The sequence below is a fragment of the Limulus polyphemus genome, unplaced genomic scaffold (assembly GCF_000517525.1).
Source record: "Limulus polyphemus unplaced genomic scaffold, Limulus_polyphemus-2.1.2 Scaffold573, whole genome shotgun sequence".
Classification (NCBI taxonomy): domain Eukaryota; kingdom Metazoa; phylum Arthropoda; class Merostomata; order Xiphosura; family Limulidae; genus Limulus; species Limulus polyphemus.
In genome coordinates this window covers 150,704-165,911 of record NW_013666183.1, presented here as the reverse complement: position 1 = coordinate 165,911, position 15,208 = coordinate 150,704, and the positions used below count along the sequence as shown (strand labels likewise).

General features: G+C 35.4%; 1 protein-coding gene across 1 annotated transcript in view; it reads left to right on the top strand.

Annotated features, from left to right (window-relative positions):
* LOC106459192 overlaps nt 1-15,208 on the top strand; it is a 67,401-nt gene that overhangs the window by 25,476 nt on the left and 26,717 nt on the right. Inside the window, exons 2-4 of the mRNA XM_022385622.1 lie at nt 3,160-3,298; nt 8,048-8,157; nt 14,063-14,628. Of these exons, the coding sequence (XP_022241330.1) occupies nt 3,160-3,298; nt 8,048-8,157; nt 14,063-14,628 (815 nt within the window). The remainder of the gene's footprint in view (nt 1-3,159; nt 3,299-8,047; nt 8,158-14,062; nt 14,629-15,208) is intronic.

Genomic DNA, 15,208 nt, shown 5'->3' with positions numbered 1-15,208 from the left:
CGTTGAAACATGTAGTCAACTTGCAACTCACTCCCGAAGATGACGTCGAAACATGTAGTCAACTTGCAACTCACTCCCGAAGATGACGTCGAAACATGTAGTCAACTTGCAACTCACTCCCGAAGATGACGTCGAAACATGTAGTCAACTTTTTAGTGGTCATATATTGACCTTAATTATTTTTTTTCAATTGTGTACCTATTTTAACATTGTGGGTTATTTATTATTTAACATTATACACAAGTACCAAAAAATAATACTCAGCTTAGTGAATACCCCAAGATTTTACGAGTAATATTTGATCCTCCAATGAGAAGTAGCCATTTTTATCATTCACGTGCACGTTTGCATTCATGTGCATGTGTAGTAGGTTACATTTACTACTGTATTGAATTGGAATAGTTTGTGTTTAGATTTTTACTCTAGAAGTACAATATTCATTGTGTTTACTAGAACACTTTGGATTGATCAATATTATTGATGTCTTGTGTACTTCTCTTTATATCGTCCATGATTACGTCACTGCTAGTTTCCGCAGTATAGAGAGGGAAGATAATTTTTCGGGTTCAGTTCTATTGATCTGGGTTTCTCTGTTTTTGTTGAGACTTAGTTTGGTTCTGTGTGTTACGACGTGTCTAGAGTTTACGGTGTAGCAAAGTAGAAGGTACGGGGTTACATTTTGCAATTTATGCAATCGGAGTTTCTTCCTGGGAATATATGAAAAAAAAGTAATTATTTTCACGCTTCCATTCTTCATTAAATACCTCGTTCGTACGGCAGCAATTACCTAAAAAACTTACATAAATGTACAAAGGCTTTTGGTAGAAAACGTGAGACATCCATTCTCATTGATCTCGTAGAACCATTATTTGGAAAAATTAAACGTATTCGGAATGATGGATGATGATTTTGGTGTATCTGCAACGAATTGTTCACCAGATTAAAAGTGAAGGAGTTCTGAATGTTCATATAAATCAATATTAAACGTTTTCCACACGGTCCTATGTTTTATTTGGTCTCAACTTACTCTCCTGTTTTGAAGGTTAAAAAAAAATGATTATATTACTAATGGAACGATCAGAGTTCGGAGTTTGAGTGTTATCATCAGAAATATTCACAGTTTGGTTGTAAGCGCTGTTCCCAATAAGAGTATTGAAACTACCATTTTTTTTTTTTTAGTTTTATTCGCCCTTAACGTTACTGCTGAGACATCGAAGATTACGTTTGAATGTTTGAATTTATTTTAATGCGCTAACTTTTTGATTTGTAAATATTTGGATTTAGTTGGACCTTTTAAGTTCACCCCACTTCAGAAATGTTTGCTGGCACAATAGTTCGTATCGCCATGCCCTCCAGTGGCTCAGCTGTAAGTCTGAGGGCTTCTAATGCTAGAATACGGATTTAGATACCCATGGCGGTCACAGCGCGGATAGCCAAAATTCAAACCAAACAAAACTTGGTTTTCTTGTGTAGCTTTAGAGAATATTCGTTAATTCAAATGGTCGTTGAAAAAATCGTTCTGTTACCATCTCACACTTTCACAGGTGCCTAAACACTGTTCGAATGTCACATTTTATTAGGTTGCAGGTGTTTCTATATCATGTTTTAGTATTGGTCGCGGGTTTGAATCCCCGTCTCTTACCAAACATGCTCGCCCTTTCAGCTGTGGGGGCGTTATAATGTGACGGTCAATCCCACTATTCGTTGGTAAAAGAGTAGCCCAAGAGTTGGCGGTGGGTGGTGATGACTAGCTGCCTTCCCTCTAGTCTTACACTGCTAAATTAGGGACGGCTAGCGCTGATAGCCCTCGTGTAGTTTGCGCGAAAATAAAAAAAAAAACGAACAAAACAAACACCATGTGTAGATGCGTCAGTATTTTTAAACTGTACTCTAAGCCTAAACCAACGCGATATGCCAGAATATTTAATGATCACTTAAAACCTATTTCACGTGTGTTAATGTATAGGTACAGATATTTCAATAATTTTCACTCACGTTCAAGTTACTCTTCCAGGGTGTTTTTAAGTAAACCTTAGTTGAATTAGCAACGCCTGTTTAGAAGTAGAGAAATCCCCCCTCCCTTTTTTTCAGTATCTATCATTCTATGGAGTTTCAGTAATCCAAGCAAATTCACTCTTAAAATAGCCATCATTAACAAAGGAATATTCTAACCCATACATTTTCATTTACAATACATTATAATTGTTATCCAGATTCACAGATAAAATCGTGGTACTTTTGCAACGAAATGTTTTTTCAACCAGTGTTAAATCTAACGCCAAACGTATTTTTAATTTATAATTTAGCAACTCGCCTGCTACCAGACAATGTTAGTTAAAGAACAGTTACATTGCAGAATTATAAATTTAAGTATTATCTGCATCATTAAACATCTTCAAAAACTTTCTGAGCCAATAAAATTTAAAAACAACACAAAAGCAAGGATATTTTTTACTTCTAAGCTTGTTTGACGAATGGCAAATATAGGTCAACAAAAATATACTTATTGGGAAAAATATTTATATTTATTGTGTTTATTACGTAACCACCACAGAACATTATTTATAAATCTTGTAGATTTAAAGGTGGCGCTGTACCTTACTCGTCTGCCTATGTGTGTACATTTAATACATTAGTTGTAAATAATATAGAGAAGTTTATTGATGTTTGCTATTGCATTACTTTATCATTTCATAGTTTTAACGTGTTTATTTTTTAACATTAAAAGTATTCAGAAATCTTTTATTATTTTAAAATAAAATTATCAACTAATTTATCATAACAGGTTACGAATGAACTTGTTTTGGAAAACTTAATGGCTTCAGCAAATTAGGAGTTGTTGTTATGTGGCTTTTGAAAATATGTTTTAAAATTCTCTTATCTGAATTATGATAACTGGCCTTCTTATTTCAGAAGATATTGTAATGATTATGCGTTTTAATGGTGATTATTATTTTCAAAATATAGGTGCACTGTAAAAGATTCTCGTTCAGTAAACATTAAACTCGCACGAGTATATATTTAAAGATATTAAAATATATAAATATTGATAACTATTGGATAAACAAATGAGTAACAACGTATTTATAATTGAGAAGTATACTATTCTGAACAAGTTAATATAACCTGTATTAATGGTGGTTCTTATTTCCTTGTTAGGTGGCTTCTCCGACAGATCTTCTCCATGCTGTGGTGGCGCTGTACCATACTTGTCAACCGGGATTTTCTCCCCAGTCTGTTTACAGCACTGTTTGTGGAGAGGGTTCACGTACGTTACTTCTCTTAAGAAATTCGACAGGTCTGTATCCGCTATTTTCAAGTGTATGAATACACGAGGACAATTTGTGTACACAATCTATTAAAAAGATTTTAAACTTTAACAAAAGATGTAATTTTCAAATAAGTGTATTATAAATTATCTCAATTGTAGAGAAAGTAAAGTATAACTAAAAATAGCAACGTGGAAAGTATAACGAGCACAAACATTGAACAAAGACAATTAACATTTATTCTAATTAATATGTCTTATGGAACTCCAACTTTTATCAGATATATTACTTTAATATACTCTTACTTAAAATATGTAACATAGCTTGAACCAATTTACAAATTATTACAGATTACTGTATGGGAGCTATCGTTAGAACGTTGTTATTACAATCATAATCGCATCAGACCCAGACGACCTACTTTAGTTTACGATGGAACGAGTTTGTATAGTTGTATTAATGATTTATTATCTTTTTTTTGGACATTTTACATAAATCTTCAACATCCCTTTAATTACATAGTTTTTGGGATTGGGTACGGTATTTCTCTTAGTGGTTCTGAATAATTTCGGAATTACGAAATGTAGTAAACTTAAAGCCGGAAATTGAGCAACGTATAGACCTCTTCCTTCATTATGCACCTCGTGTTTACTGTAACATTTCCCACTTTTGGCACGAACACGAAATATTCTAATTAATTATAAGTAATGCTTATGATAAATTTATTAATAGATCAATGTAATGAAACTGATAATTCGTGACGGAATGATACTTAGCAGTAAAACCCTCTTTTTATATCCCCCTTTTTAAATTCCTGATTAAAAAAAAGCCACTCAAAACAACTGAAGGTTTTTTTTGTTTTTTGGGGGTGTTTTTGTTACGTGAAAATGACCCGTTTTCGTAATAATTTATCAAACTACTGCAGTGTGCATTAACAATGAGATTCTACGTAATAAGTCATAAAAGCTTTCAAATATTGAATACGCCAGTCTACTATTTTATTTTTGGATCTGTTTTTGTGCCAGTTGTGGTGCTGGTTGGTCGTATGTACACAATGTAGTATGTATATGTAAGAGATATTATTTACATCATACGTTGCATGAACTACAACTGATATGATGTGAACTAGAAGTTCACATAACGAACTAGTTCAGTATAACATACACATACACACACATAAAGATACAGAGAGCCGATTCTGTAAGCCTTCTACAGATATTAGAATGATTTAAATAAACTTACTTATAACTTTCTTAATTTGATTTTATGTGACGTTACGATGGATGAATATTGTTTTTTAATTCAGATAAAGGCTTTTAATTACACAACTTAGATTTATCTGTCTGTATGTAATAACATACACGGACCACTATGTTTGTCGTATCCTTGCCAACCTGATAAGCCTTGGTATTGTACGAAAGGACGGAATGTGGTCGTTTATGATTTTAATCTATGTTTTCATGGACTTGGACTTTTGTAGCATGAGTTTAAAGGGAAGAGGGAACTATGGAATATCTTGAGGGTCGTTTATATGGGTATGTTGTTATTTAAGATAATCAGGTTATTATTTTCAATAAACGGATGTACCAAAGTACCATTACCACTAGAGAAGCAGTTAGTCTGGGTGTTTGATGATGATCCGAGGATTTTGATCAACTGCTGATTACATAAAAGTGTTGTCAGGTGTGATAGAGGGTGAAATTTATAATGTAAGGAGTGAACTGTAAAGTTGGGATTATGAATATTACGTACGTGTTCGTTCACAGTAGTTGTAGGTTTATTGGAAAAGTATGTTTATAATCTTTTATACAATAGTGCATTAACTCTGTTGCCTGGACGTTTCGGTTTTCATAGAACATTATAATTTGGAAGTTGAAAACAGCTGGAAGCGAATAAAAGAGTACCGTTTATGATATTAACACCAACTTCTAGGTTGTTGCATCGTTGAAACATCTTATAATATAAATCACCTTGTATGTTTATAAGACAAAAGAAATGGAAAATGTTATCTGGAGTATGCTCTGTACTGGCGTAGCGAGATATACACGTTGAGTGAAACGGGATCTGGTTGTCACTAGGTCAAAGTAGAAGGAAGAGGCTGAACAAACTTCTTTAAAGAGTTGAGATATAGAGTGGATTTTCTTGTTGCGGACACCAATAAAGGTGTGTGCAAAGAAAATTACGATGTATTCGATGATGAAAGTGAAGTTAGTCTTTCGAAATGGTGTATTTAAGTGTTTTACACTCACAAAAAAGAAACCTATCATTCTATAGGTATTTCAAGAACTTGTAGCATTCTGCCACAATTTAATTCTTCGTATTTTTAATCGACACTAGGCAGCTGGTACATAATTGAATAGTTGTTTAAACATTTGTTTAACAACAAGTGAAAGCTTGGAATGGTCTATTCTTTCATTGGGGGTGTGTGTCTGTGGGCCAGACTAGTTTCGAAGAATTCCACTCCTCATCAGTGACCCTGGACACTACCACCGAATGAAACTTTAGACCAAACCAAATGTTTAACCAACTATTCAACGAAGTTAGTCTTCGTTTGTTTGGCTTCTGGTCTCATCTTCATTACTTCTGCGTAAGTCCTTGTAGAGATGATCCGACGGAGGTCGATCTTCAGGTTGTTCCTGATGAATATGATGCCTCGACTTTAGTAAGTGTGAATTGCAATTTTCTGTGGGATGGAGGTTGTGGTCCGACTTCTGTTGAGGGGATGGTTGTTTGGGGCATTTGGCAGGCATGGCCACTTGGAGGATGCTGGAATTTCCGTGGCAGGAGGATACGTGCAGTACATTGCAGGTGGTGCAACAGGTATCTTCTTTCTTCCTGGGATATTCCATTCCTTCTCTGGATGCTGATCTCCAAAGCTCATGCAGTTGGGCCTGGCAGTGTATATATCTCGTGTGTGACAATTTCTGGCCGATGAAACATTGCAGAATTGGCAAGGTTGATTTAGCGACCTCGACGTCGTGATGCATGAATAACACTGTAATACCATCCTTGACCAGTTGGCCAGCTTGCTTCGGTTCGAAGAACGTGATTCCTGATTAGGGTTGTCAATTCCCCAGTTTTAAGACTTTTATTCTCTCTGTTGTGGTTACGAGTAGGCTTGGCTGTCGAATTCTTTGATTTCTTCATTTCCTCTGGAATGAGGTTTTGAGTGATACTCTTGATGACTATTGTCGTTTCGCCCTGGAAGTCCCCGGGAACTTGAATGGTGAACTTCGGTCCAGCCGAGGATGGAACTTGTATCAAACGCGCTATCCCCGAGAGTATGTCAAGTTTTTCAAGTCCTAGACATCCAGTGGGCTTAACAGCAGCAATATCTGGGTATCTGTAAGAGATTGGGATTCCTTCTACGATACTGCTGTTGGCGAGTTCAGTGACTGGTCTTTGCTGGTTGTAATGGTGGCGAATTGATCTTCGGAGGCAATTCTCAAAGCATTGAAGGAGCTGGGTTCTGCTGGCTTGACGGCTTTCTTGTCATTCTTCATAACAGGGCTGGATGGTAACGCTAGTGGCTTATTTCTGAAAGGGCTGGGTGGTAACGCCGGGGATTTATTCTTGATGAGGCTTGATAATATTGTAGGGAACCTTGTAGTGAACTTTATGGGGATGGTCTCTGAGTTTCTATCCAACTGGTCACTGTCAATGAAGTCGGACATGTTGCTGTAGCAATTCTCCATCATGATTAGTTGCTCCATAGCATAGATCAATGTGTGTCCATTGATCGCGTGCCTGTCCGCGCCGAGGTCAGGGGTTGACGTCATTTTCGCCCCTTGTAGTGACAGGAAATAATTAGCACTTAAAAGGGCTATTGATTGATCTGGAATGAAAAAAAAACAAACAAACAAACAAGATCAGAAACACACTTACCTGAACTGCGTCGGTATCTTTTTTCCTCCCAATTCTGATGTTTCCTTAATTTTGTCCCCGAATGGCTTGCATTTCTAAACCAAATTAACCCATGAGATATAGAGGCAAGACGCTCTTAGCTGGCAACAAGCTGGGCTACTGATAGGCTACTGGCCAGTATGTTTTTATGACCTGAGAAGTACTTCATTTTATTTGGATTGACCTATGCATTTTTTTCTCTGCTTGATTGGCTGAATAAAAAAAAGTTGTCTACAGCCTCCTATGTTTTTCTATGAATGGCTTTTTATTTATAATGAAATTAACTCTTTAGCAATAGTTCAGTTTTTTAAGAGTGACTTATTCAAAATTAGTAGCTATATAAACAAAAAAATGTATGAAATAAAAAAAAATTAAGTAACTATTTTTTTGTGCGAGAGAACATCGGACTTGGTAAGCTCTAACAAAATTTGCCGTATTTTACAAAAGAAACCAGTCGATTACATCTGTTAACCAACTAATTCGAAGGATTTTATAATTTCTTTAGTGCATATTGGTGTATAAAACTTTTCTAGTATTAGTAATAAACGACCTTATTTGTTATGCTTATTTAATAGGGCACCCAACGTTTCGCTTTACAGCTTCTTCAGGAGAGTTCTCCCAAAGTACAAAGCTTCAATTGATCCTTAATAACTAGTATTAAGTAGAATGATTTTCAAATTTGAGATCTACAAATTAAAGAAACGTTTGAACTTGTTATGCGAAAGGTTGTATTGATGATTTTTGATTTCGTGTTCGGTTTACATGTTCTGCAACAGTTCCATAAAAAAATGAGTTTTTCTTTTTTACTTTATTTATTGTTGTTTTGAAACATTTGAAATAAACTGTCAAAAATTACCTGTTACAAACTCTTTCAGAAATCCTTCGGGAGTGGGAGAACCAGATAGCCAATCCTGAACATCGTCTTCGAGACCAACAGTCAACTTCTCTTGGTGGTTGGTACAGCACCGATAGCTCATGTGTAATTTGAGTTCACCATATATTATTTTACCTCCAGCCAGCGGACCAGTTCATGAATAAAAAAAGCAGTTATCAATCTGATTGATCTTGATTCGAGACTATTTCCTATTTGGTGAAATATATTTGCTTCGATCGGTCCTGATTATGGAAATTTATTTTTTTGAATTTATTCTGTTTGGTGTTCAAGCATTAATAGTAAAAGTTTTGGCAGCTGTTTTTTGTTGTTGTTATCTATTTTTTATTAGTTATAAAACGATATTGTTAAACAAAATAATTGAACTATATCTCATTTGTTTGTTTTTCATTCCGCTTTTAATAGAAACCAGTATCAATACGTTGGACTTTGTTTAATCCATAACATTACCAATGCTTGACCTATGCGTATTTTGTAAGATACTGCAAACAAACCATTACCGACACTGATGTTTAATTACCCTAACAGACACTGATGTTTAATTATCCTAATTGTTACGTACATGTAAAATTATACTACACATGCATTTACTATGCTGAAAAGTTAGTAATTTTCTTGTACCTTGTCATATTGACATATCACTACTTTATTTTAAGCGGATTTATCTAAAACAACACAAGGCAAAGCTTACACTTGTGCTGACCCATGATAACATGTGATAAAATTACACATGGATTGGTCCAAGACAACACATGGTAAAGCTTCCACTCGGATTGGTCCAAAACATCACATGGCACAGCTTACACTCGAATATATATATATATATGGCTGCACACGGCATAGCTTACACTTGAATATATATATATATATATATGGCTGCACACGGCATAGCTTACACTTGAATATATATATAAGGCAACACATGATACAGCTGACACGTGAACTTATACTATGCACTACCCACACATGGAGTTGTTTAAGACAGAGTTATATGAAAAGTGTATATATATATATATATAGTCTGCAATTACGTACCAGCGTCCATCGTCACTCGAAAGAAAAGAAGGTCCATGAGCACGTGCTGCAAACACACACACACACACACACACACACACACACACACACACACAGAGCCTTGCTCTGAAATGTCTCAGTACGTTGAAGTAAGTACACTTTGACAAAATACGTTGGTAAAGTACCAACCACGTGCTACTTGAGGAAACAAAACTATGCATTAGTTCCTCCACAGAAGCCAGAATAACAATATAACTCTTCGTCACGTACCGTAAGCAAAACATGAATGTAAGGCATCATTTCTGGTACCTCGCATATTCAAAGAAATGTGACTAAAATAGTCACACCGGACATAAGTAAACGGTTAGTTGTTAAGTACATTTACGTAAAACGTTCATGTACATTAAATTTCGTATTTAAAGGCATAAAAACTATTGTGTATATTACTATACTCTGTTGGAGATCCATGAATTATAGTGTGTGTAGTGGAAACGTGTCGGAGTTTATTTATTAGGCTTTGTGTGTGTTCACACTATTCAGTCTTGGCCTAAGTGTTTGCGTATTTGTAACATATAATATCAGTGTTATTAAGACGGAATACAAATACAATTAGCATGAGAAATCCATGTTACATTAAACAACTACGTATGTAACTTGTATAATGAGATAGGTTCTATGGACATCATGAACGATTTATTAGAACAGCAAACAATTTTATCAGACACCTGTAGAAAGATGTGTAATTCAGTATTTCACCGATCGCAACTAAATCTTCCCAAAACATATATAAATACACCAAATTACTATAAATAGCGTCTGTAATTTTATATTGGTTCATATTAAACATTCAGTACTTGGTTTGTCCTTCTCGTAGTATAAATAATAATTTACGCAAGGCGACGTGGTATGCTGTAGATGAGGTTATTGATGTAATACACAGTGATATCATCCCATTTTGTCACTAGAAGGCACTAAAACTCAGCGACAGCAGCTGATATATGGTCGTGGTTAGCAAATTTCTGGCTCAGCTCTGCAAAACAGTTCTCAATGGAGCTGCAGTCTGGAGACTTTGGTGGCCATGGCAATCTTGTAACGTCCACTTGGTTGTGATAATCCTGTACAATATGCAAACTGTGGGCAGTGACATTGTCATCCTGGAACAAAAAGATATTGCCAAACCTTGCCCAAGCATATAGCAGAAACATCGTCTCCATGCGATGCCTGTAGGAGGCACCATTGACGTTTCCCTGGAGGATATGAAGAGCAGCTTTTCCACCATAATGAACAGCTGCCCAAATATGTACTGCACCACCTCCTGTGTATTCCCTGTGGGCAAGTACAGTCGTCCCTCATCTGTTCTCCAGGCAAATGACCAATATGTATCCTACCATCAGTTTTAACAAGTCGGAAACAGGACTCATCTGAATATATTACATGTTGCCAGTGATCTAAATGTAAGTTGGCATACTGTCTTAACCAAGTAACACGGTGACGATGGTGAATTCTGGTTCATATCAGTTTGCAGATAGCTCTTCTTCTAAAATTACCTTGTTTGGTCAGTCTACTATTCACCATTCTTCTGGATACCCTGAAATGAATGTGTCCATGCCATTCCTGTCGTAAGGTGTTGCAAGACCATTTCGGGAAGTAACTTTTTGGCGTCTACCAGTAGACTTTCCTTGAACAACGTTTTTTGTAGTCCGATGACGTTTTAGGATGCTGGATACAGTTCACTGGGTTTACTCTACTGTTCTGGCAATGTCCGTTTACGTCATACCATTTTTAGACAGTCGAATAATTTGACGCCCTATAACTTCTGGCACGTGACGAGGCATGACTGTACACCAAGTACAGAAACATTGTCTGAACAAAGCGTTGATCTGTTTCGAAAAACGATTATAGTAAAATGACACCCTTTTTATACAAAACAGGTGTGTATGTGTGTTTGACGACAATAACTTATACAGACCAGGATAACAACTAGTGCATGTTTGTCCGATCATATGCTACCTTCTCTGTTGCTACTCGGGCATTTACCCAATAACTACTCCATGTATGTAGACAATAACATCAATATATAGAACAGTATGCAACCATTTTGGCCAAGACTGTATTTCTTGTTTGGACATTCATGTAGTAAGGTGTATGTGTATGTCCACGACCAATATATATTCAATTCAATTGTATTTCTAATGCCCAGTAATTAAAATGTATGTGTACATAATATTTTGTTTTCGCGTCTGTGAAGTGAGTTGTGTATATTAAGCTAAGCTGTATGGTGAGAATCCATAAGGTAAGGTATATTTTATGTTGGGAATTTATGAATTAAAGTGAGCCTACATTATAAGTTATGTTTGTAAGATGTCCATAGATTTGATTTTAAGTTGAATATACGTCGCATCGTGTATTGTTTATGAAAATGTAATTGTATATTGGACATCCGTGAATTAAGATGCAGTCACGTAGGATTTTGTGTAGTACATCCATGAAGTAAGTTGTGTGTTTAACATTACATTTTGTGTAGTACATCCATGAAGTAAGTTGTGTGCTTACTTTAGATTTTATGTTGGACATCCATGAAGTAAGTTGTGTGTTTAACATTAGATTTTGTGTAGTGCATCCATGATGTAAGTTGTGTGTTTAACAGTAGATTTTGTGATGTATATCCATGAAGTAAGTTGTTTGTTTAACATCAGATTTTGTGTAGTACATCCATGAAGTAAGTTGTGTGTTTAACATTAGATTTTGTGTTGTACATCCACGAAGTAAGCTGTGTGTTTAACATCAGATTTTGTGTAGTACATCCATGAAGTAAGTTGTGTGTTTAACATTAGATTTTGTGTAGTGCATCCATGAAGTAAGTTGTGTGTTTAACATTAGATTTTGTGTGGTATATCCATGAAGTAAGTTGTGTGTTTAACATTAGATTTTGTGTAGTGCATCCATGAAGTAAGTTGTGTGTTTACCATTAGATTTTGTGTGGTACATCCATGAAGTAAGTTGTGTGTTTACATTAAATTTTATATTGGACATCCATGAAGTAAGTTGTGTGTTTACATTAAATTTTATGTTGGACATCCATGACATAGGGTGATCTTACGTTAAATTGCCATTTGGTCTTTCATTAAGTAATATTTGAGGCCACCTATCTTTCTAGTTTTGCGTAGCTGTCGGGATTACTTCCCTATTATTGAAAAATATTACTTATACTTAAAATAACAAATCTGATATGACCAGCTGAGTTCTAAACTGTAACTCATCAGTCTAGCTACACTGATGATAGGGAATATTAATTAACGAGTTTATTTATTTCTAGGGGTAGGAAACAACGTAGTGCAGATTTCGTTTATACACGTACTTTTATCATCTTTCATTTCTAGGGGTAGGAAACAACGTAGTGCAGATTTTCTAGGGGTAGGAAACAACGTAGTGCAGATTTCGTTTATACACGTACTTTTATCATCTTTCGTAACACAAATATTTTTAGATTATCTTACTTCCAGTTAGGCTTATCATTCGGTTGTGCCTCAAATAAGATTACTTTTCCTGAGCAAGAATAGTAGAAAACGAAACTTAAGCAATTTGTTTTTAAATGGATTTTAAAACAAGTATGGACAAAAACTGCATGTTTCGGTAGCTTTAGCTACCATCACAACCAGTTCTCCTGATGATGGTAAAGTAAAGCTACCGAAACATGTAATATTCTAATTTTGGCCGTCGGCTAGATAAAAATTATTTATTGTGTTTGTTAAAATTTGATCCTATTTTTAATTTTAAAATATAAGGGTATGTTCTACAGCTTCGGGAAATCTTCGACCAAAACAATAGTAACTAGAACCACAACAAAATGAAGTAGCATTGAGACTAAATAACCTACACGGAGCTGAGTGAAAGCACTTCCATCCGTTTCTAAGTTCATCAATACGAAGCCAGGCAATAGAAGTAGACTTGATACATCATAATTGACTACCTTTAACTAAATGGGCGTTGTGTATACTTTCGAGGAACCTATCCAAACCAAAGCAATACATTTTTCTCTGCAACTTTAAGCCTGATAAACTACAATAAAAGCGGTTCTCAACAAAGGACATTATTGTACGACCACCTATTACATCATAAAAAACATTAGAATATATGATATAAGTTAAATGAAGAAGTAAGGTCATCTTTAGAACATTTGGCAAAGCAGGGAAATGATTCATGGAATTATCACAATTTGTCTCTTGATTTAAGTTACAGATGTGAAAATCTATCATCATATTCAGATCAGAGGGTGACGGGAACGATTTTGTCAGTGTTAGAAAGCCAGAAGGCAAGTTTCTTTAACTCACTAAAGAACAAAAGATGGTAGCACTTTGGCTACTGCCAGAAAACATAATGTAGAAAGAAGGTATTTACAATGAAAATAGGGTAAGTTCGTGAGACTCAGCCAGCAAAGCAACAACAGCACTAAATGTAAGCACACGATGAGTAATACAGAAATATACATACTGGATTTTTTCAATTCATCTAAACTTATATGGGGAGCCTTAGTATAAAATCGTGATGCAAGTTAGGCCGAGTAGTATGGAAACTTTCAAAATGTAATAAACTTAGTTTCTCACCTGGTATAAGTTAACTTACTTGTAATAATCTGATTTTAAGGAAGGTTTCCTACAACAGGCAGTTCACTCCTCGAAACCAAAGTACAATTCGTAACGATGATCAAACTGGTGTAACTGTAACTATGACGTTTAGCTTTGAATGCTTTTAACAAATGTTTACTGACTACTGTGAATACGAAAAAGATAAAACATGCTTTAGGTTGGATTTTCAAATGTAGTGGTATGAATTTCTCGATGTAATGGATCTATTACCTTACATAACTTAACATTGAAATATATTTAATGCTAATCTTTCAGAAAATACGTATAACGTTAATATCAAAAACCCGCCATCAGAACGACTTTCTACACGCATCAGGTTGTTTGTGTTTATTTTACAGAAATCAACAACAATCCTCTTAAAACAGTACCAAGACCAGGAGCAAGATAACTTAAGGAGAAATTTATCCCCATGGAGACAGCATCCGAGAGAAAGCGACTGTTCTTTAAAGGACGAGACATTGCCAAGTGAGGATTTTAAAGACCCCCCACAACACGTCAACACTCTCAATAAACAGAACCAACAACTGACAGACCCTGGAGAAACTTTAGCGAATGAACATCATCGAGAACAAACCAACAACGAACCGCTCTTGAACAAAATATCCGGGGAAACAAATGACCTTTCAAATGTTGACGCTTTAGTAGAACAAAAATATAATGGAACAAATAACTCGGATGTTACTGACTCTAATTCATGTCAACAAGTTACAGAGTCAGTTGATGAACGTGATGCTCAACAAATGACGACGAGAGACTCGACGTCTGATAGAGAACATTTGTACGTTGACACGTCCATCACACTGAGTCTACTGTCGGACAGTACTAACCATGTTGACCAATCCACACCGATGATGACCAAGGGCACGGAAAGCTCACATGAAGAATGGCTTCCTTGGGTCCCCAAGTACGTACATTATCCTAATATAAATGTTATTTAAAAAGCTTATTTAAATAGCCAATTATACATATAGCGTTAATCTTCCACACATACGGTTATAGCCAATTATACATATAGCGTTAATCTTCTACACATACGGTTATAGCCAATTATACGTATAGCGTTAATTTCTACACATACGGTTATAGCCAATTATACATATAGCGTTAATCTTCTACACATATGGTTATAGCCAATTATACATATAGCGTTAATCTTCTACACATACGGTTATAGCCAATTATACATATAGCGTTAATCTTCTACACATACGGTTATAGCCAATTATACATATAGCGTTAATCTTCTACATATACGGTTATAGCCAATTATACGTATATCGTTAATCTTCTACACATACGGTTATAGCCAATTATACATATAGCGTTAATCTTCTACATATACGGCTATAGCCAATTATACATATAGCGTTAATCTTCTACATATACGGTTATAGCCAATTATACGTATAGCGGTAATATTCTACACATACGGTTATAGCCAATTATACGTATAGCGGTAATATTCTACACATACGGTTATAGCC